This window comes from Crocuta crocuta, unplaced genomic scaffold (assembly GCF_008692635.1).
Source record: "Crocuta crocuta isolate KB4526 unplaced genomic scaffold, BGI_CrCroc_1.0 scaffold25, whole genome shotgun sequence".
In the NCBI taxonomy this organism is placed as follows: domain Eukaryota; kingdom Metazoa; phylum Chordata; class Mammalia; order Carnivora; family Hyaenidae; genus Crocuta; species Crocuta crocuta.
The window spans coordinates 9,854,309-9,877,264 of NW_027532015.1; the positions used below are offsets into that span (position 1 = coordinate 9,854,309).

The 22,956-nt window shown below is 37.1% G+C and overlaps 1 protein-coding gene across 2 annotated transcripts in view; it reads right to left on the minus strand.

The window, feature by feature from the left end:
- VTA1 (vesicle trafficking 1) overlaps window positions 1-20,610 on the minus strand; it is a 62,437-nt gene extending 41,827 nt beyond the window's left edge. The window contains exon 1 of one of the 2 annotated variants that reach the window (XM_077776118.1): window positions 20,471-20,610. In XM_077776118.1, the coding sequence (XP_077632244.1) occupies window positions 20,471-20,582 (112 nt within the window). In that variant the 5' untranslated portion in view covers window positions 20,583-20,610. The remainder of the gene's footprint in view (window positions 1-20,470) is intronic. The other variant, XM_077776120.1, reaches the window with a different exon arrangement.
- Window positions 20,611-22,956: the final 2,346 nt, after the last annotated feature.

A 22,956-nucleotide genomic window follows, 5' to 3' on the forward strand; every position in this document is an offset into this window, starting at 1 on the left:
TTTTTAAATGTTCCTTTCTATTACTGAATGTTTAATTTTTTTTAATGTTTTTATTTATTTAGTTTTGAGAGACACAGAGAAGCAGAGCACGAGTGTGGGAGGGACAGAGAGAGAGGGAGACACAGAATCTGAAGCCGGTTTTAGGCTGTCAGCAGAGCCCGACATGTTGGAGGGCAGGGGGAGCTAGAATTCACAAGCCTGTGAGATCATGACCTGAGCCTAAGTCAGTCGCTTAACCGACTAAGCCACCCAGGCGCCCCTCTATTACTGAATGTTTAAAATACATGTTCTAATAAATAATTTAAGTGAATTTAGAAATAAAACTTTGATTTACTATAGATCTTATTAACAAAAATAAAGAACACACAAATAGTAACCAAAGAATACAAGAAATTCATGATGATACCAACAATATTTTTTACCAAGACCTTCTTTTTTGACATTATGATAAAAAAAAGACCAGTTCCTATTCTGTCAAAAAGACATGTAATTTTAATTGGCAAGTTAAGGCACTCAGAAAAACAACTACTTGGGGCGCCTGGGTGGCTTAGTCGGTTAAGCGGCCGACTTTCGCTGGGGTCATGATCTCGCGGTTCGGGGGTTCGAGCCCTGCATCGGGCTCTGTGCTGACTGCCAGCTTGGAGCCTGGAGCCTGTTTCAGTCTGTGTCTCCCTCTCTCTCTGATCCCCCCCTGCTCACGCTGTCTCTCTCTCTCTCCTAGAAATAAATAAAAATATTAAAAAAAAAAAAAGAAAGAAAAACAACTACTTATACAAGAGTACTCACCCACGTGCCAGTTAAGTGATACTGATAAAATATATAATATGGGATAGAATACTGGGAACTGTAACTTGAGCTGAGGCTAACAGGGAGAACAGCTTTAGTCATTTTTATAGATACAAAAATATATACATTCTTTCTTTTAAAAAAGTTAATAAAAATATTAGAGAAAATGCTAAAGCTAAAAACCTTTGTGACACCATGACCCTAATACCTTTCCCAGTGATGGGAGCTACGAATAGTTCTATAGCAGTTGTTGTTACTACCACCTGTAATTTACTCTCAGAGTGTACAAGTTCTGTTCTGGAAATCTGTGACGGCGCTACGGTGTCCACCCAGTGGACGGACACAACATTCACATTCAGGTAGTTCTTGGATTGTGATCCAAGCACAGTATGACTCAAATCATTGTGCTACGACACCTTCTTGAGAATATATTCAAGAGTTCCTGGAGGCAAACACCAAAAATTGAATTCCTGGGTCATAGGATACATATCTTTTCCACTTGTGAGAGCTACTTTTAAGCTGTCCTCCAAAACAGGGGCGCCTGGGTGGCTCAGTTGGTTAGGCATCCGACTTCGGCTCAGGTCATGATCTCACGGTTCGTGGGTTCGAGCCCCGCGTCGGGCTCAGTGCTGACAGCTCAGAGCCTGGAGCCTGTTTCAGATTCTGTGTCTCCCTCTCTCTCTGACCCTCCCCTGCTCATGCTTTGTCTCTCAGAAATAAAAACATTTAAAAAAATAAATAAGCTGTCCTCCAAAACAGATTACCAATACGCAATTATATCACCAACATATGCAAGCACTCATTTCCCCAAACCCACAAAAATGTGATATTAGTAAACTTTCTAACAGCCTTGGAATTTTAAGTGATTTTTCATTTTCATTACTGAAAAAGTACTGCATATTTACTGCATAGCTCTATATCCTCCTTTATCAATTAGTAGTAGTGATCAAATAAAAGAAAAAATCTGCCAAATTTTCAGTTGTTTTTCAACAAATTGCCTTGTGGTAGTTCTTTACACAGTACAAAGGAGGGATATGTTTTCCCCTCAAATGGCATCCTGTGAACACGATCCCCCTTCCCTGCTTTACTTTTCTTCTCAGCATGTAATCTTCTTCTATTTATTTATCCACTGTCTACTCCAACTCGAATTTAAACTCTGATGATGGTGATGTTCATCTACTTGGTTTGCTGATGTGCCCTTGGCATGTAGGATAGTGCTTGGCCTTCGATAAACATTTTCTGAATAGATAAATACATGGATGAAAGAATAGCTCATTCTGCCCCACTGACTGAAATGCCACTTTCATCATTCATTATCATATATTAAGCTTCCATGAATAAAAGGGCCCAATTCTGTATACCGTCTATCCTGTTTCATTAGTCTACTGGCCCATCACTAGAGCTTTATAACACGGCTTGGTATATGTTAGTTACTTTCAGGATTTCCAATTCAGTTATGTCTACTCGATCATATACTCTTTAAAAATGTATTAAGATAAACATAATGCGCAGTTGTTTATTCCCTTGATTTTTAATTTTAATAGCTTTAATTGAAGAAACTACTTTTTAATGCTTATTAGACTTTTAGGCTATTTCATGTTACAGAGTTTGATGTTTAATTTAATAATGTATTTTCATATATCAAATTTAAGGATCTGATCCATCTAGGTATTTATGAGAGGAAAAAAATGGAATTCCAAAAGTACCGTACAGATTTACACCGCTACACAGTATAAAAACCATGGTGTTTTCATTTTCCCTGCATACCAGCCAGCACTGGGTATCACTTTGACCCAAAGTAAGGTTCTAATTTGAAAAGCAAAAAACCCGATCGGTTTAAACATCCACTGGTCACAAATGTGACCAAATTTTCTTCTCTTTCTTTTAATTGGTCATGTTTCTTTAGCATGTATCTGTTAGGTTTCAGTCATCTCTCCCTCCCCCCACACCTTTTAAAGCATGATTGAACACCTTTTCCTTTTAAACCAGTCACGTCTCTTATGAGCTGTTCAGGACCTTTGCCCCTGTCTTAAGCTCCTTTTCTTCTTACAACTGTGACTGAACTCCCCAACACTTCCTCTTTGTGGGCTGCTCAGGTTTTTGCTTCCAGTGTTTCTGTTGCATTTCTTCTAAAGTGCATCCCATGAGCTCTTTGAAAAACAAACATATTGGCTGCAAATATCATACCATCTTTCAATTTCTGAATGCTGTTTTGAAACACAGAGACTTGGAATATTTATGTACTCAAAGCCATTAGTTGTGATTTTTTTTTCCTGTCAATTCTGTGCCTAGAAAAGTTCTTTTATATCCGAAGGACTTGATACTCATTTACATGATTTTTCTTGTTTTTCCTATGTTTTAATTTTTGATATTTAACTCTTTACCTTGCATTCCCTCTCCTCCCAAGTTACTGGCACCGATCTCAAATACACTTAATAAATGATCCTTCTTTTCTCTAACGGTCTGTGGTTCCCTCTTTATTATATTTTTATTTTTTAGATTTCCTGGCTATTTGGTTTGATGAGATGACAGATCAAACGCCATCTTTACACATGACAATATCTGTAACTGTTAATATACTTTTCTTTCTCTAAATTTAATCTTCCCATGTTTTACTGTATTACCAAAATTCTACCAAGAATTTTAAGTATTCTTGCTCTATTTTTAAGACGAAGGCTTCTGCTTGGCAGTAGGGATCAATTCCATGCCAGGCCGTTCACAGTCCCCCTAACAGAGTCCCTGCCCAATGCTATGCTGAAACCACAGCCTCTGGGCCCTACATGATCCCAGGATTGGCACCATAACTGGCTGGAGTGTGGGACAGAACACAGTAGCATTGCTGCCAATAATTTTTATACCATTCTTTCTAATTTCTATGTTTCTGTATCTTTAATAATACGTAGTATTTTTATAATATAATATTAGCACATCAATATGCAAATATAACTTATAAATTTACATAACATATTAGAGATTAATTTTTTTTTAACTCATGGACAGGTGATCAAAAGGTGAAGAATCACTACTCACAGCATCCTTACTCCTCTCAACTATAAACTATATTTTCTTACCCCAACCTAGCGCTTACCCCCTCCACAGGTCCGCATGCCTTCTACCGTGTTACTTGGAGCTACTGCTTTATAACTGGTGAAATCCTCTACGTGTTCTCAGATTCCTTCTCCTTATCTGTCTTCACTAAACCTAGATGTCACTTGAAGAAATTCTCTTATATTCTTCCTATCTCGGGACTGGCAAATGTAATGTTTTTTTTGGTTTGTTTGTTTGTTTTTTGTTTTTTTTTTCCTGTGCATTCCACTGCTACTTAGATTTCTCTCAATGTTTTCTAAACACACTGGTCTAGGGCTCAAGCCCTGCTCTTCCTTGCACCTTATCCTGTTAATGCCTATAAGAGCCCAAGGACCTCAAGGTCCTTTCTTGTCCTTCCATCACCTTGAAAAGTCCACTGTTCACGTGGATAATTAATACTTGTGGCAGACATTGCTAACTGCCTAGTCACATTCTTTCTTTCTACCTTCTTTGCTAACAAGACCCCTATGTTATTAAGGGCACTGTAATGTACCTAGCCAAAAAATTACATTTCCCAGTTTTCCTCAAAGCAAGATATGACCAAGTAACTAAGACTGGTACCATATAATCGGAAGTTGTTGGGCGAGAAGTCTGGCAGTCACCTTGAAAGGGCAATGAAGCTGGGAAAAGATCTCACTGACCCTTTCTCTCTTCTGCTTCCTGTTGCCTAAAATAGAAATGGAATGACTGAAACTCTAGTAGATAGCTCAGACCACAATGCAACCCTGCAAATGGTAATCATGTATTGGCTTGTAGATCTGAAATTGGAAAGCATCTGGATCCCTGAAGACTTCATGGATTTGATACACACTGGGTACTGCCAACATGAGACTTTGTTTTAAATGAGGAAGTCCTTCTTTTATTTAGCCATCGTTATTTTGGATTTTCAGCAATAAGAAAGAAAATCTAATCCTAATTAATGCATAGTATCGTGTTCTCAATTCTTAGTGACCTGGTCTCCAGTAACTGCATGCACTCTCCCTTATATGCCAGTCATTCTATAATTAAATTACCATCTCAAACTGTTGTGCTTCCAAATACAGCTCTAAATACAATTTCTCTTTTTTCCAACTTCAAACTACGCCTATTACAACAGGTGTCCAGTTCACGGGTGTCTATTTCTTCATCACAATCAGTCTCTTCTTTAACTTCTCTCAGCAACCAGCTTTGATTTTACATGATATTCTTCTAGAACTTTACTGCCCTATGTCCTACTCCCCATAATACTTTTACTCTATTCCTCTGGCAAAAGTACAGTCATGTATAAACTCAACAATCCTCATTCTCCATGTCTATATACGAGCAACAGAGACCACTAGCAGATTAGCACCATTATAATTATTAAAATTATCAACCTCAATGAGCTTAATACTTGCCTTCCCGACCTCCCAAATAACTATTTCAAACATATGTCAATCTATTTTTTTTATGTTTATTTATTTTTGAGAGGGAGAGAGACAGAGTGTGAGCGGGGAAGGAGCAGAGAGAGGAAGAGACAAAGAATCTGAACCGGGCTCCAGGCTTTGAGCTGTCAGCACAGAGCCCAACGTGGGGCTCGAACTCACGAAGATGAGATCATGACCTGAGCTGAAGTTGGACACTTCACTGACTGAGCCACCCAGGCGCCCCTGTATCAATCTCTTTAAAACAACCTCACTGAAAAACATGCATAGAAAATTTAATATATGTTAATTATTCACTACCTATATATACTGCTGGCTAACATGATGCCATGATAACATGAAGAAATACAGCACAGTTTGATTTTCCTAGGAGGTCCTTCTCCTTATCTCCTTAAATACTGTAGTGAACACTATATGAATCCTACAATCCATGGAGTGTAATTAGCTACTTGGTGAACCAACTTTGGGGATAAATGGCTCTCCAGCATAGATAGGTTGAAAAAATGAGACTGATTCTTAGGTTTCCAACCGCTTAAGTGGCAGCCATCTAGGACTTAATCATTAAGCAAACATGAAGAAATTAATTGCCTTGTTTTCTTGTTACCATAAGAAAGTGATTTAAGTGGTTTATTCACATGTAGAAAGTATAGTTCTCAGGGGGCACCTGGGTGGCTCAGTCAGTTAAGCATCCCACTCTTGATTTCAGCTCAGGCCATGATCTCACAGTTTGTGAGACAGCCAGTCGGGCTCTGTGCTGACAGCATGGAGCCTGCTAGGGATTCTCTCTCTCCCTCTCTCTCTGCCACTCCCCAGCTCTTTCTATCTCAAAATAGATAAATAAACGTTAAAAAAAATTTAAGTACAATTCTGTTTCTAATTTGTTATTAATTGTAACTACTTCTACTGTTCTTTACAATACAAATAGAGAGTTCCTATATCTATACCTCTTCAGAAGCAAAAAATCAAATTATTCTCAATTCACTATTACCACAACCATTATCATCCTTCCTCATAACACAAATACAAACAAATATGGCTCCTGTCCTTTAAAAGTTAACCTTAACACAGATGTTTGATACTTGCTACAAAATGTAATGATGTAAAATGTAATATAGTTCATTGGTTTTGCTTACATGCATTTTCTTTCTTGGTTTACATGTACAATTTAGTCTTTGCAAGTATAAGCAGCACTTTTAATTGAAGAACTGGAAAGAATCATCTCAGAATTAGAAATAAGATAAAACTGGCCTGGCTTTTACATTTTTTAATATCTCATGTGGCATATTTCTTAAATACAGAAAACTATCTTCTGATACATTTTTTCATAGTAGTAAAAGCAAGAAGACCTTATCTACTTGTGAAAATTAATATATACACTAAAAGATCTTTTTGCCAGAAGGGATGGAAAAGGAATCACTTTCATATACAGCTCAAGACAAGTAATTCATTGTAGCAGCAGCAGGACGATGAAAAATTAATGTCTAACATGGAAAATTACCTACTAAAACAGAACAAATATGTAGCTAAAATCATGTATAAGAAAATATATTTGATTTATTTCATCAAGGAAATGTGTTTATTTTTATGAATAAATATTATTTGAAGATGAGTAATGAGGTACATTTGCAAAAGGATTAAATACTTTCCAACCTAACTTTAATTTAATGTGAAGCATTTAGGAGATAAACATTTACAAATCTTGAAGGTATGTGTAATTCAAAGTTCCATAAAATCTAAACACTAACATTCTAACACATCCTTGCTTACACATGAGAAATATAAAACTATGAAATGCATGGTATAAATATACAAAAAAAGATATATAAAGGCAATTGTGAAGAGTGACGCTTTGATAGGTTAAATAAATATGGCACTCAAATAGGAATCATTCTGATTTACACTGATGTTTAGAAGAAGATTTTATTCCAATAAACGGAACTGAATATGTTACTCTATTCATAAGTATATTGTAAATATTTGCTATATGGATAGTATTAGGCTTTTATCAAGGGACTTCTGAGTCAAGGATTAAACAGAAAGTATGAATGAGTTTCTACTAATAAAGGGTGTTTACTTTGCTCATTCCTTCATTAAACAATATTTTTGTAACTCCTGTCATAATATAGTAGCTTTAAGAAAAGGTGGGCTGTTCCTGAATTCTTATTAGAAGATTGTGCTGGTATAGAGCAAATACTAAGTGACTATTTGATTACTAAAATGAGACCAGATTCAAATTTTGGCCATGATGGAGTAACTAGACTTGCCATCCACCATATACAACAAAAACTAGACAAAATGTATGAAACACATTTTCACAAATGAAAACAGATGGGAAGACCATGACACCTGGAGAAAGAAACAAATGATATGACCACACCTACGATCATCCTAGCATTCTTCCTGGAGGCACAATTTTTTTTTTAACGTTTATTTATTTTTGAGATACAGAGCACAAGCGAGGGAGGGGCAGAGTGAGAGGGAGACACATAATTCAGGCACAAGGCTCTGAACGCAGGGCTTAAGTTGGGCCTGAACTCAAGAACCATGAGATCATGACCTGAGCCGAGGTCGGAAGCTTAACCGACTGGGCCACCCAGGTGCCCCCTTGGAGGCACATTATAAACTAAGGAGTGGGGGGAGACCCCAGCAGAACACAGTCCAACAGAGTTGAGAAAACAAACTATAGAGTTCAGGTCACCCGAAGCAGCTGTAAGTGGAGGCTCAGAGTGCTGAAGAGTGGAAGCCATGCAGAAAAGAATCCCAGAAATCTGTACAAGGACAAACTTGAGGCTAAGCTGAATACTACCAGGTGTAGCTGTAGAGGAAACCTCCACAAAGTCAAAGGGTGAGCAGAAGCTTTGGGCGGAACCATCCCTAAGGCACATCCCCAAACCTGGGATGCTTTCAAGTTCCAACCAGGGTGCAGAGCCCTAAATGCTCACCCAAAATATTCAGTAGAGACCCTAAATTTGAGGTATGCTTTAGTAGAGGATTATCCTGTCCTTAGAGCTACTTTAGACCTGCTGCCAAAACTAAAAACAAACAAAATAAAGCACACACATATCACACTGAACTGCAACCAACTTCACTGCTGGCTTCACTAAACAGATCAAATCTGTTTAAAAACTATAAACTCTAGACATTCAGGAACTTAAATTTACTGTCCTGCAACCAAACAAAAATTACTAAGGTGGCAATAAGCAGGAGACTGTTAACAGCCCAGTAAGATCAAACACTGATAAAATAACAATGATATTAACAATAGAAGACTGACATTAAATTACTGGGAAATCATGATAAAGTATTTAATGGAAAAGATGAATAAAATGAGGAGAGAAACAAAACATACAGGAGGAACACAAATGGAACTTCTGGAGATGAAAAATAATCTGAAATGAAAAATGTATTGGATAGGGATTAACAGTAGTGTAGACACCACGAGAGAAAGATTAGTGAACTTCAGAACTTAGCAGTAAAAACTACTCTATGCAGGGAAAAAGGGATAGAAAAGAAAAAGAAACCAGAGTCTCAGTGAGTTATGAAAACAAACAAACAAACAAGTGTTCTAACATATGTGTAACTGGATTCCCCGAAGAGGGTGGGGAAGTGAGGCCAAAAAGGAAAAAAAAAAAAAAAAGAAAAAAAAGAATCGAGTGAAGAAAGAAAAATATAAACAGACAAATTAAAATTCTTTACCCAGCAAAAGTACCTCTCAAAAATAAATATGAAATAAACACTTGTTTCACACAGTAGAACCTGAAAGAATTTACTGGCAGCAAGCCTGTGTAAGAAATGATAAAGCTCTTCCACAGGAAAGAAAATAACACCAGATTTAAAAGTGGGGTCTGAGGAGAGGAGTAATAAGTGCTGAAAATGGTAATTATGCACAAAAATATCTCAACATCTCCTCATTTTATAAATTTCTTATAAAAAATGACAAAGAAATTAAAGTATATTCTAGGGTTTATGACATATCTATAAGTAAAATGTATGGCAACAAAGGACAGGAGAAGGGAAAAGAAAAGCTCTTACCTGGAAGGCGAGGTGGTATGTTATATGAGAGTAGACTATGATAAGCTAACGTAAACGTCAGAGCAACCACTAAAAAATAAAACGAGGAGGAATATCTAAAAAGCCCATAGTCGAGGCACAGTGGAGTCCAGAGTGCTTCCAAAGAGAAGCAGTAACTGAGGTTAAAAAAACGTCTAAAAAACAAAAAACCCTGACAAGCCACAGAAAAATAAACGATGAACTGAATGAAAGCAGGAACTTCACAAGCACTGAAACCTCTTTCATGTAGTAACATGCTGCCCAAGAATAAACTTTCACCTTGAACATCAAACATAATTGTCATAAAAAAAAGATGCTTTAAACTTGCATGGGCTCCAAAGCAAAACAATGATGGTAAAGGATGAATTACTTGACACCACCACCCCTGTGCCTTCAACCTTAGGGACAGACTGAGAGTCTAAAAATGAAATGATTTACTTTACTCAAAAATAGGAGTAACTATTAAAGTGACTATTTTTTACAAAATAAAATTCATATTTGCAGAAACAAACAAAAGGCAAATAAATGAAATGTTAATAGATAAATCAGGTGCCCAACTTTGTTTTTATTATTAACCTGTCATTGCTACAGTAAAGAAGCCTGAGTCAGCCTGTAATAAAAAACAAGTACTTTGACAACAGGACTACAGACTTCCATTAATCACAGAGATTCACAAATCAGGAAAAAAAGGGGGATATCTTTATTGGTTTAGTTAATTTTGTCTCACTGGCTTTAAAAGACCCAATGTCTGTGTGATTAACAACAGAAAAAAATATAATAGGCAACTGGCTATTAATTATCAAATCCATCTGGTTTAACATATAAAGTAAAATAATCCCAGATTATTTAGCCTTTATTTAAACTAAAGTACAATTTTACACTGTGTGTCCAGTTACATCTCAGAAATGAAATGGCCATACCTATTTACAACTTCCTGAACAACTGTTTTTAATTTTTCTATGATCATATAAACAAATGACTCTCAAGGAACATCTACATTTTCATTAAGTCTGTTAATTGTACACTGTCACCCCCTAGAGGAAACTTTACAAAACTGAGCTTGAAACTACGTTTAGTTACTTAAGCAAATTTCAAGGGAAGAATTCTTTATGGGGTTTAGCTTTATCTACAGCACCAAATCTGACAGAATCAAAACACTTATCCACATTTAGTTAGAGACTCAAATATTCTTTGGCTTCATTAAAGGGGAAAAAGAGAGACACATGATGCTCAGAATCATGTTAATAACATCAAGCCTGTCCTCCATTTCTAACCCTCCACTGCAATGGCTTTTTTGCCCCCTTTTCATTTTTCACCAGTTAGACTAGTCCCTTTACCCTCACTCACTCTGTAACTGGTTTCTTTCTTTCTTTTTTTAAATGTTTTATTATTTTTTTTTTAATGTTTTTATTTATTTCTAGGAGAGAGAGAGACAGCGTGAGCAGGGGAGGGTCAGAGAGAGAGGGAGTCACAGACTGAAACAGGCTCCAGGCTCTGAGCTGGCAGTCAGCACAGAGCCCGACGCGGGGCTCAAACCCACGAACCGCGAGATCATGACCTAAGCGAAAGTCGGATGCTTAACCGACTAAGCCACCCAGGCACCCCTGTTTTATTTATTATTGAGAGACAGAGACAGAGCATGAGCACGGGAGGGGCAGAGTTGGGGGAGACACAGAATCTGAAGCAGGCTCCAGGCTCCAAGCTGTCAGCACAGGACCCAATGCGGGGCTTGAACTCATGAATCATGAAGATCATGACCTGAGCCGAGGTCGAACGCTCAACAGACTAAGCCACCCAGGTGCCCCTGTAACTGGTTTTCTAATTACCACCTACTATCAACAATTTTCCATATAACTATCTCTCATTTAGCATCTGCCATTCAGGTCTGGTTCCACCACTTACTAACAAAAGGATCAGGATGATTGTAGGGTTCAAATCAGATATCCAGAAAGAAAGAAAACATTGTTACAAAGCCAAGAGCTACATGAATGTTATTTGTCTTCTTTATCCAGTGACAACTGTATGGTCATAGTTCCCTCTAGGGACCACTGGCTGCCTTACAATCCAGGTCAATTTAACAAACATTTTTGGAGCACTTTTTCTTTAGTGTGTAAATGTCTCTAGTGGCCTAGCACTGACACTGTAAGTAGATAAAAAGCACCCAGAAGGGTGCAAGCCTTAGGTTTAACACCTGGAGGAGACAAAAGAAAATGAAAAGCAGTGAAGGTAAACCCATACACAGCACAATGAGGAGAAAGAAAAGAAGCGCCTTAGCAGGTTTAGGAGAAGGCCTCTCAGGAAGAGTGGCATTCAAGCTAGTACCTAAGGATAAAGTAAGAGTGAGGGTGTTGAAGTAAAGAGTTGTCAGGACAGAGGGAACAGAGTGTTGGAAGACTTGAAGACAAGAGAAAAAAAGAGAGAGGTTCCAGAAACAGAATGAAATTCAGCTTGATTAGAACAGCTGAAGATGATTTCAGAGTTCAAATCACTAAGGGCACTTACATACAGAGCTACTATAGGTGGCTTTTAAAAACTGATTTCCTTTTAATAAAGCTTTTGCTTTTAAATTTTTTATGGTATGGAATATGTTCACTTACAGAACAGAATATTACAAAACAACAACTCAAAAAGAAAATTCAAAATGAACACTATCTATGAAACTAAAAGCCACAATCTTTTTCTCCAAGTATATATACATTAAAAAGTTCAAAGCATAGTATATATATATGTGTATATATATATATACACAATTTTATATACTGCATTTCCATATAAACCTCTTCCCATGTTACAAAAGATGCTTTGTAATTCTTAAATGATTACATTACTTTCCACCCAGAAGATATGCCATAAATTAATTAACCATCTCCACAATGATCTATATTTTGGTTACTTTGCATTTTTCACAAATGTATAATCATCCAGAGAACTCCACATAAAGCTCTTAATACATTTGTGATTATTTCCTAAACACAAGCTTTCCAAAACTAGAATTACTGAATTACAGATATTTTTGTAATTCCATCCATTTTGCCAAAATGCTTTCCAAAACTTTTGTACCAATTCACAAAGCCTTGTCAATGGAGAGTTCACTGTATATTCATCTGCACTAAGTTACAATTTTACAGCCAAAAAAATTCAATGATTTTAATTTACATTATTAATTAAGCTGAATTTTAATAATTAGCATTTCTTAAAGTAAGAATTTAAAGCAGACTACCTGTTCTAATCCAGTGGCTCAAGGGACTACCTGTTTGAAGTAGAAACTAGGAATCTATGTCAATAGTTTAGGTGTAAGATGAGGGTATGGTCTACCAAAAGAAAATGAGGAGTTAAGTAAAATTTTAAAAATTTAATGACTGATTGTGAGAGATATGAGAGAAGAGAAAAAGGTAAAGTTTGTAATTTCTAGTTAATAACTGTGCAAATCTGACAGAAATGGAAGATATTCTAGAAAACTTTACTATATCAACACTTGTTCAAGCCTAAAATATGAGATATGTATATATCGACATAACTATCAGAACAACTAAAATAAAAATAGTGACACAGGAAGCCTGGGTGGCTCAGTCGGTTGAGCATCTGATTAGTTTCATCAAGTGTTCTGCGCTGAGCATGAAGACTGAGATTCTCTCTCCCTCTGACCCTTTCCCCTGCTCACTCTCTCTCTCTCAAAATTAAGGAAAAAATGAAATAAAATAAAAAAAGAGTGATGCACCAAATGCCAGCAATAGCATGGAGAAACTCATGACTTACACTGCTGATTGGAATGTACAATGGTACAGCCAATCTGAAAAAGTTTTGCTGGTTTCTTGTAAAACTAAACACTAGGAAGGGGTAGGGAGCTCTGTGGGATCTCTTTCATGAAGGCTCCATCCTTATGACTTAATCATCCCCAAAGACCTCACCTAGTAATACCATTACTTTTGAGGGCTAGGATTTCAACATGAATTGTGGAGGAGGGAGGCAAACATTCAGATCATAGCACAACCCAAATGTCCTTCAACTGCTGAACTGTTAAACTCTGCTACATGCATACCATGGAATACTACTGAGCATTAATAAAAGAAACAAACTATTGATACATGCAACAACTTAGAAGAGCTTCCAGGCAATTATTACTTGCTGAGTGAAAAGAAGTCAATCCTAAAAGGGTATGTATGATTCCATTTATAGAATATTTTTTAAATGATATTTTGGAAATGAAGAATAAATTAGTGGTTGCTAGGGCACAGGGATAGGGTAGGGTTGACAAGAGACAGATGTGGCTATAAAAAAGAAATGAGGGATCCTTCTTAGGAAACTGTTCTCTATCCTGACTATGGTGATACAGGAACCTGTATCTGATAAACTGCTTGGAAGTAAATCTCACACACACAACACACACACAAACACACACATACACACACAGGAATATACATAAAACTGGGGAAGTCTGAATAAGATTGGTGGATTTTATCAATGTCAATATTCTGGTCATAATATTACAGTACAGGGTTTTTTTTGCAAGATACTACCACTGGAAGACATGGAGTAAGGGGCATAGAATATTTCCGTATTATTTCTGACATATGCATGTGGATCTACAATTACCTAAAAAAAAAAAAGTTTAATTAAAAAAAAAAACTAATGGGATTCTTTCCAGGAATGGAGGGGTGTTCAAATATGAGGACATTTACTATTCTGTTATAACTTACTAAATTAACAAGTTCAAAGTAAGCATAAGCATATTAGCACTTGCACAAACAGTAAAAAAAAAAGTAACTTAATATATAGTATTTCAACATACATTCCTGATTTAAAAGGAAAACAAAAGACCAAAACAACATAAAAATACAGAAATATTAAAGTCATAATTTTAAAAATGGTAAAACACTAGGATATTCACATTAAGGCCAAAGATAAATCATTTCTAGAAATCACATAACACCAAAATGGAGGAGGCACAATAGGTATATCTTATGATAATATACCAATGACTTAATTTAAAACTCATTATAAACATAGTAAGGTAAATAGCACCAGGGTAACTCAGTCAATGAAGCATCTGACTTCAGTTCAGATCATGAGTTCAAGCTCTGTGTCTCCCTCTCTCTCTCTGCCCCTCCCCAACTCTCTCTCTCTCTCTCTCTCTCGTATGCTCCTTTCTCTCTCTCTCAAAAAATGAATGTTAAAAAATATTTTAAACATAGTAAGGTAAGTTATAAAACACAGAGCACTGGAATTCTTTCCATTACATTTCCTTACTGTAGCCGGAGCATGTTAAAAAGCTGTAAATTACTCTATGGTTACTATATAGTTCATTTATTCAATCAACAGCCAAAATATACACATATCCGCCATATCTTAGGTACTATATTAGGAATTAAAGATTCAAAGTTCATCAACATAAGACATACTTCTTGCTCTCATAGAGCTTACACTCTAGTGAAATATTAATTAGTAAAATTTAGAGAGACGGCATTCATTAAATATTCACGAATGTCAGATATGTGCCAGGTGGTGAGAGAAAACAAAATAGTTGTCCTTGTCCTTCAGGAGAATCCAGAAGATAAAACGGTAAAAAGGTGTTTACAACACAATGTAATTAAAATGACAAAAAACAGGAACAATTTCTAGACTAGCCTTAGGAGGTAACGAAAACCAGCCTGTGAAAAGCAGAATTTGTACTGAATCCGTGCTGGTAAGTTAGCCCCATGAAGAGCAAGTCAGGCGGATTCCAGGCAAAGCTTCAGAGGTAAAAGACAACGGGGAGCTTTACTGGTCAGCAAGCACTTCAGCACAATAATCTGGACTTTTTTTCCTCACCAAAAATTCTTTGCTCTAGGAATTTGAGAAAATTGTTTGCACTAAGATTACTGAAATGTATCCCTTCACACATTCTTAAGTTGACGTCTATCGCTTTTCAGCAGATGTTTACACAAGTATAAAAGATGTAACTTCTGTACATCAAATACAGACATCTAAAATTATATAATTCTTTCAGCTGTTAAGTATCATAACAATTTGGTATCATAATCTATTTTAAAACGGAAAAAGCTCTTTCTTCAAGAGTCAGAAATAATACATTTTGTGATTTCTTTTAACCTATATTTCCATTTACTTATCCTACTGAATTTTATTATAAAACTATTTGTATGCTCAGAAGTCCTAACTTGAAGCAGGTCACAATTCATGGGATTGAGCCCCATTTCAGATTAAGCCCTGTCGGTGCTGAGCCTGCTCGGGATTCTCTCTCTCCCTCTGCCCCTTCCCTGCTTGCTTTCTCTCTCTCTCTCAAAGTAAACATTTAGAACAGTTTTTAAAATGTGTAAAAATTGAAGTTAAATTTATCAAAATGTCCTGCTGGATAAGGTGCTTAGCATTAAAGTTTTTCCTCCGGATTTGAGGTTTTTGTGATTACTGTAAGGAATAACTGATCAAAACATCAGTATTTCACATTTTAATAATCATTAAAAATAAAAAGTAAAATTTGTTGTAAATGCGTCCCCTAATGAGCTAAACTGTGTCCTTAGGAATCAACGTGATTTACTGTCATAATGAATCAAGAGTAGTGTACTGGTTCTATTGCCACTTTCATCTTTATGAATTTCACATGGGAGAAAGTTCATTTGCATAAAGCAGTAGATGAGAATGGAAGTTTTGTCACAGCAAAATCACAGAATTCTTTTAATTCCTTCTGGGTTGTAGGCTAAAAAGCATATAATCATCTATCATCAAATACTATTTTTAATAATCTCTCTTAGCTGGTATTTCATATAGGTCAGCTTCCAAATTTGTTTTAAAACAAGAAAAGGATTTGTCGCCCCATCATTAGAGTTACTCATTTTCTCAACCCTGGGAAGCATACAAAAAAATCTTACAAAGATTCATCATGTTTTCTCATTCAGAGACTTGTTTATTCTGAGACACTGAAAGATTGGAAAACTGAAATGCTGTTCATTTCAACATGCTCTGGCAAAGAAAACAAAAACATTAAAAGAAACTCAAAACCAATTTAAATGTTTTTATCTTATCACTGTTTTAAATGTAGTTCTGAAAAAACAGAATACCTCAGAGCCGAAAAGTAAGGCTCATTTAGTTTGAGAAGGTCTACCATGTAACATAAATGGCAAAACCTGCTGTTAATGCCAAACAGCCAGTGGAGGCTTACTTTTCAGAAAAACATGACTTAATTTTCTAACTCAAATAAATGTTAACCCATGTCCCTATTTGACTCATCTCATCTGATTTCTAATTCCAAAATTTCAGTCAGCTAAAGATCCTTATGTCACTTTGATGAAATGGGGCACTATCCCCTTCAGCATTTCTCTTTTGCTTTTTTGGGTTTGCTCTTCTATGAGGAATATTCTTTCATAATGAATAGAAGATGAAAAGATGAGGTCATTGCATGAAAACTCTTACGTTCTGGGAATTCCGGTTTTAATGCAAGGCCAGGTTTTAAAGTGAGGCTTTACCCTTACGAATATATTTATAAGTGTAAGAGACCTCTGACAGACAGATTTTTCCATTGCGGTCCCTGCATGTCTTTGTCCTCACAGCTAAACCTTTTCACACTTTCTCACACGACTCTGATCCCAAAATGTCCCTCAGCACCCCTCTGGATAAAATCCCAAATGATCAGACAATGGCTACTAATATCTAAGGACAATTCTTTCTCTTCACCCTTATAAAATGTTCTGCCCTCGTTCTCCAAATTAGAATGTTGCTTTTGACATCTTCTCTCATGCCTGGCGTTTTCAAATAAAGGCTTATTCTTTGCTCTGATTTTCTTCCACATAAAAAAGGAAGGACAGGAAGCTCTCCGTAATACCTTAATTAACAGAAACTTCACTATACCAGTAATTTAAATTGTCCCTTTTTTCCGGACACCCTGGAAGGTTTTCCACCTTCTCCCCCAGGGCAATACACCATAAAAATACTCATGATGCATGAGAGTATGCCTTTCTTCTCTAAAGGAGAAGAAGGGCAATTGTCAACAGGATGTGGGAAAAGAGAAGCAGCATTACTACTTTGCTACCCTGATCAAAGGAGCTTTGTTAGAAAAGAAACACAGGAGTTGAGAACTGGGGAGAGGATTCCGGTAGAATTACTTGGACACCAAGGTTTGAAGAACACAGGTTTGGTATGTGTAAAGCACAAATTACCAGTAAAGAAGTCACCACAAGCAGTCTTCTGTTACACAAAAGAATCAGACCCACACGTACAGCAGCTACAGGAATGATCAGACAGCGAATATAAACAAATATTTATAAAGCTTTTAAAGAAATAAGTGTTTAAAAATATAGTAACAAAAGACTATCAGAAATGGCTATGCCAATTTAAAAACAACAAAGCAGAAAACACCCAGAAATAAAAAAATGAAAATTGAAATTCAACAAATGGGTTATACAATAGGATATATGGAGGTGAACACAGACCTACAGAAATTATACAGAATGTACAGAGAGACAAAGGGATGAAACCATTAAAAGACAAAGGAGAAAAGTCAAACACATGTCTAATCAAAATGTCAGTATAGAGAAGTAACACTTGAAAAGATAATAGTAGAGAATTTTCCAAACTTTATGAAAGACACCCATCTGCAAATCCAGGATGTCAAAGTCCCAAACAAAGTAGACAAAAAGAAATCAAGTCCTGGAAGATCAGAATATAAATCATGAGAGTGACAAATTGGCTATATTTTAAAATTAAGAACTCGTGAACATCAAGGACTTCAGAGAGCAAAAAGTCAAAAAACTATGAACTTGGAGAAGACATCTGCATTGCGTGTAACAAAGGATGAGTATGTACATGATTAAGAAAAGATAAACACTGAAATTAAAAAAATAGATAAAAGCAATAAATAGGTATTTCAAAAGGGGATCACAAATGGTAATTAACATATGAAAAGACACTCAACCTCATTAAGACTCAGTGAATTGCAAATTCAGCTTGAATTTCATGCTCCCCAGATTGGCCAAAATTAAAAAGTCTAATAACTTCAAATATGGTGGGTACCTTGGTGTTCATTTTATTATTCTTTAAACCATACACACATTATGTATTCTTTACTATGCATAGGTTTCATAACAAAAATATTCCTTAACTACCACTTGGATTTAGCAATGCAAATGTTTGTTCATGGTCCTGTTGAAAGCAGTTTTGGTGAAATAAAAGGCATGAAAAGCAGACTTGCAACGAGCTGAAAAGGCTCTATAAGAAAGGGAGTAAAGAGAATTCGGATGGGTATTTCAAGCTTACCTCTGAAGTTAGGCAGACAGGACTATAACTTTAGAAGAATGTCATAATGGCAGCTTTTCTTTTCTTTTCTTTTTTTAATTAAAAAAAAAAACTGGGGCAAGTTGAGAAAGAAATAGCAAAAGGGTGAGGATGACGACACAGAAAATAAAAGTCCCTGGGCATTCACAAAGGTATATAATACAGAACTCAGGGACAGGTATTTGTTTTAGACAGGTACAAGGGCTCCTACTTCACTCTTAGAAGAAATTACCTCTTTGCCCTTCTCACATCACTTTTCTCCCTGTTATACCCACTCCAGTTACAATGGAGGCTCCTTGATCCTCCTTCAAACAAGCCCCTGCATCGTGACTTTTGAATATATTATTCCTTCTATGAAGAGAACTCTTTTCCAGATGATGCAAAGTCTGTCTTTCTTTTCTTTCAAGTCTTTCCTCAGATGCGAACTCAGTGAAGCATTCCATGACTACCTTCAAAGTGAAATTCCCTCCTTGCTCCCTACCCCCCTTCTCCTAGTAGTATTCCTTTCTCTTTACCTTGCTTTCTCGGTCTTCAAAACCTTCTACAGTCCATATAATATACTCATTTTATTGTTTAAGCCCCTCTCTTCCTCACTTGTATATAAGCTCTTCCTCACTTGTATGAATGCAGTAACTGCAGCCACAGTGCCTGGTAATGCTTGATACAGGAAGAAGTTCAATAAATACAAGGTGATTAAATGATTAATAAGCCTTACTTGTGGAACCTGAAAAACAAACTTAAAGGAAATAATGCTGTATGATTTGAACAAAGTGGAGAGGGCCTAGAGAACACTCAGCTTACTACCTACAGGAAAGGTGACATTTGGGTTCGATCTTGAATCATGAGGAGTTTGCCAAGTGGAAAAAAAACAGGTAGGCCTTCCAAGAAACTGAAGAACATGAAGGTTGGAAATGGCTTTGAACACTTGAGAAATGAAAATGGAGTACTGGAGTTTGATAGGGATGAAAGTAGACCAGATTTTAGTGAACGTTTCAATGTTCACAACAGAGGCCACATTATATTGAGCTTTTCAGTGCTAAAAGTCCTTCACAGAAGATTACAGTTGCTTAGTCACTTGTTTTATTTGCAGTTGAGTTTGAAGTTTACATTAAAAAAAACTACTAGACTTACTACAAAGGAAAAAGTTTGAACAACCTAATTTGTTCTCTATCAACTGTAGATTCTGTTTCATAGAATTAAGAAAAGAATTATGTTGATTATGTTTCATAATCAACCAAAGTGATTGCACTGCTACCAAATGTCTCAACCGCAAGTATTATTCAAAGAAGTCAAGACGTAAAATTCTCATTGGTGGGAAAATGGTCAAATTCAAGTGCTGGCTTCTTAGCAACTCTTCTCCATTTCACCATTTAGGAGTTTTTGAATGGGCTTGCATGTTGTCATAATTAACCTGCAATTATTACTATGTTTTCAATTAGTCTACCTTCCTTCTGTCCACATCACTACTGTCTTCGGGACACTCACCTCTGTTTTAGCCCCAACACAATTACTTAATTATAGAGGCTAATTTGGAGACAGGAGCCTCTTGTTGAGTGTACACAGAAAACCTTAAGACAGTGTGTCACTGAGCTCATGAGCCCATGCAGCCAGGTTAGGACTATTTAAACACAAGACTGGAGAGGCGACGAACAACAAGGGTGCTTTTTAAGTTTTGCCTTTCTGGGACCTGCGAGGAGAGAGGATAGAAGGTGGGGAAATCCCAGAAATCCCAGAAAAGGGCGGGGCCGCACTGTGTTCCCAGGGCAGGCCAGAGGTCAAAGCTCAGGTCTAAAGCTGAAGGGGCGGGGCCTGACCTAAAAACCAGGGGGTGGTGTGTGGGCCCCGGAGGGTAAGGAGAGGCACGGCGACTCGGAAAGACTCACAGTAATAAGCCACCACAGGGTCCCGCTTGTCATGCTCCTGAGCCGTCCTCAGATGATGCTGTATGCTCTTAAACTGGGGGGGGAGTGGGGGCAGCGGAGCAAGCGCGGCCATCTCTACTCCAGGAATCACCACTTCCTACTCGCGCGCTACCGGCACTTCCGCTTCCGCCTGGGAGGTCGCGCGCACGAATGAGCAAAAATCCCGCCCACTTTCCCGTTGCTTAGCGACAGCGAGTCAACTACGGGCTCCCAGCAGGGACAATCTCAGTGTCCCCAGCTCCTGGCAGTTAGATCCTAGAAAAGGCTAAGCGGCTCCGTGGTTGTGCGGCTTGTGGCACCAGCGCTCTCTGCTGGCTGCGGATGGGCGGGAAAAGAGTTTTTGTTTTATTTTACTTTGTTGCTTCCCCCAGGCCCTTTTTTATTTTTATTTTTTTGCCTTTTCTTTTCTTTTTTTCCTTTTTGGCGACACGGAAGGTAGAAAGGGGAAAACAGGAAGAGAATTATGTTTGTTGATTGGGATAAAGGGTAAAGTCGTGAATTGTCGTTGACACCATTCAGGAATTATCACTTCCAGTTCCTCAGATTATTTTAATAGCGTCCACAGAAATCTTTCTGATTGTAGAAACAGTAAATTCAATTACTGCATAAGATGAGAGATGATGTGTTTAAGTTTTTGTGTTGAATTCTTCTCTATTGACACATTGGATAAAATAGCCAGACTTTTTTCAACTTCAACCTTTAAGCACATTAAGCTTAAAGAAAATTGACTTTTCCTTCTGAACTGGATAGGTACACACTAGTGAATGAATAATCTGAAGATCATTTACTTCTGGAGAATGATGAGCAATTCGTAAAGTATTTTGACTCATCCCGTTGTAGGCATTAACTTTTCCTTCTACAACCAATGACTTCAGTTCTTTTTCTCTCTTCTCCATCTCACTCTGTCATCTTCCAGGACTTACACTTCCATTTTTCTCTTCCAATAATCTTGATCTTTATTGCTGTATTTTCTCAGTTCCCAGTTTTGAGCGAGGCTCATCTTAAAACTAATTTTTGTTGAAATCATACTGTCTCCAAAGAAAACGACCTCCAGCTCTGAGATTTACCCTGCATGCTGTTATCTAATCACCAAACCATCCTCCCTTCTCCCCCAACCTCTGCAGAAACTGCTCTGTGTCCCTATTATTACCCCTACTCCACACCCTTTGTCTGTCTTTGTTTGCAGAGTTCATTACTCTAGGTCTGCCTTTTTTACCTGACAAAAAACTGAGTTATATATTCTCCCCAATCTCAGTAACACATTCACTATCGCTTGAGTATGTATGTGCTACAGAATGAATATGTTAAAATACATCACCCAATGGGATGGTATTAGGAGGTGGAATCCTTGAGAGGTGATTGGGTAATGAAGGCAGAGTTTATATAAATGGGATTAATGCCTTTATGAAAGAGACCCCAGAGAGCTAGCTGGCTCTTCCGCGATGTGAGGATACAATAAGAGGGCAACAACCTAGAAGAAGGGTCTCACCAGAGCCTGACCGCGCTGGATCCCATATCTTAGACATAAAATGTCCCATTAAAGCAGAATGGGATGCCCAAAATGTCATCACTCTGTCCTTAAGGCTTCTCACTTATATTTTTTTCCATTCTTTGTTCTCAACTGTGCTTATCCTTAAAGTTCACCTAAGAAGGGTTTGTTTTGTTTTTTGAAGACTCATCTAGATATTACTCCCAAGCACTCAGATGTAATTGTGCTGGGTTGGAGCCTAAATATCAGTATTTTTAAAAGGTCTCAAGAAATTTTAATGGCACATCTAGAGGTGAGGACTAGTGCCATAACGCATATTCAACACATAGCTGATGTTTCAGCTCTTCTCCACCCTCTTTAAGCCAGACCCTCTGCCCTGATTGCCCTGAGCAGACACCAAAATTCCTGCTACTGAGACTAAGGTCACCAGATATGAATTGTTTGACTTCACCTATGCCACAATGAAGTGATAACAACTAGCCAGCCCTTGCTGAGCATCTATCATGAATCATGTCTGTTTCTAGGGATTTAACGTCAACTCATTTAGTCTTTACAACAACCCTATGAATAGGTATTATCATTTTCACTATTTTACAGAGGAAAAAATGAAGCACTTAGAAGTTAATGTAACTTGCACCAGATGACAGCCAGTAAATATGAATGTTTGTTATTAAAATTCATGTGCTTTGGTTTCAGAGCCTGTAAATCTAGCCACTGCTACTTGACTTTAATGTCTCTAGACCAGTATGTTATTGTATTTTATGTTTTTCCTTTTGAATCGTCGTCTGAAAATCATGTATTCCTATTCCCAATGAAGACTGTACCTTCCTGTTATTCTCCTTTGTTTATTATTTTTTTTAAAAATTTAATTTTTTTTTTTTTATTTTTGAAAGACAGAGACAGAGTGTGAGCAGGGGAGGGGCAGAGAGAGGGAGAGAGAGACATAGAATCCAAAGCA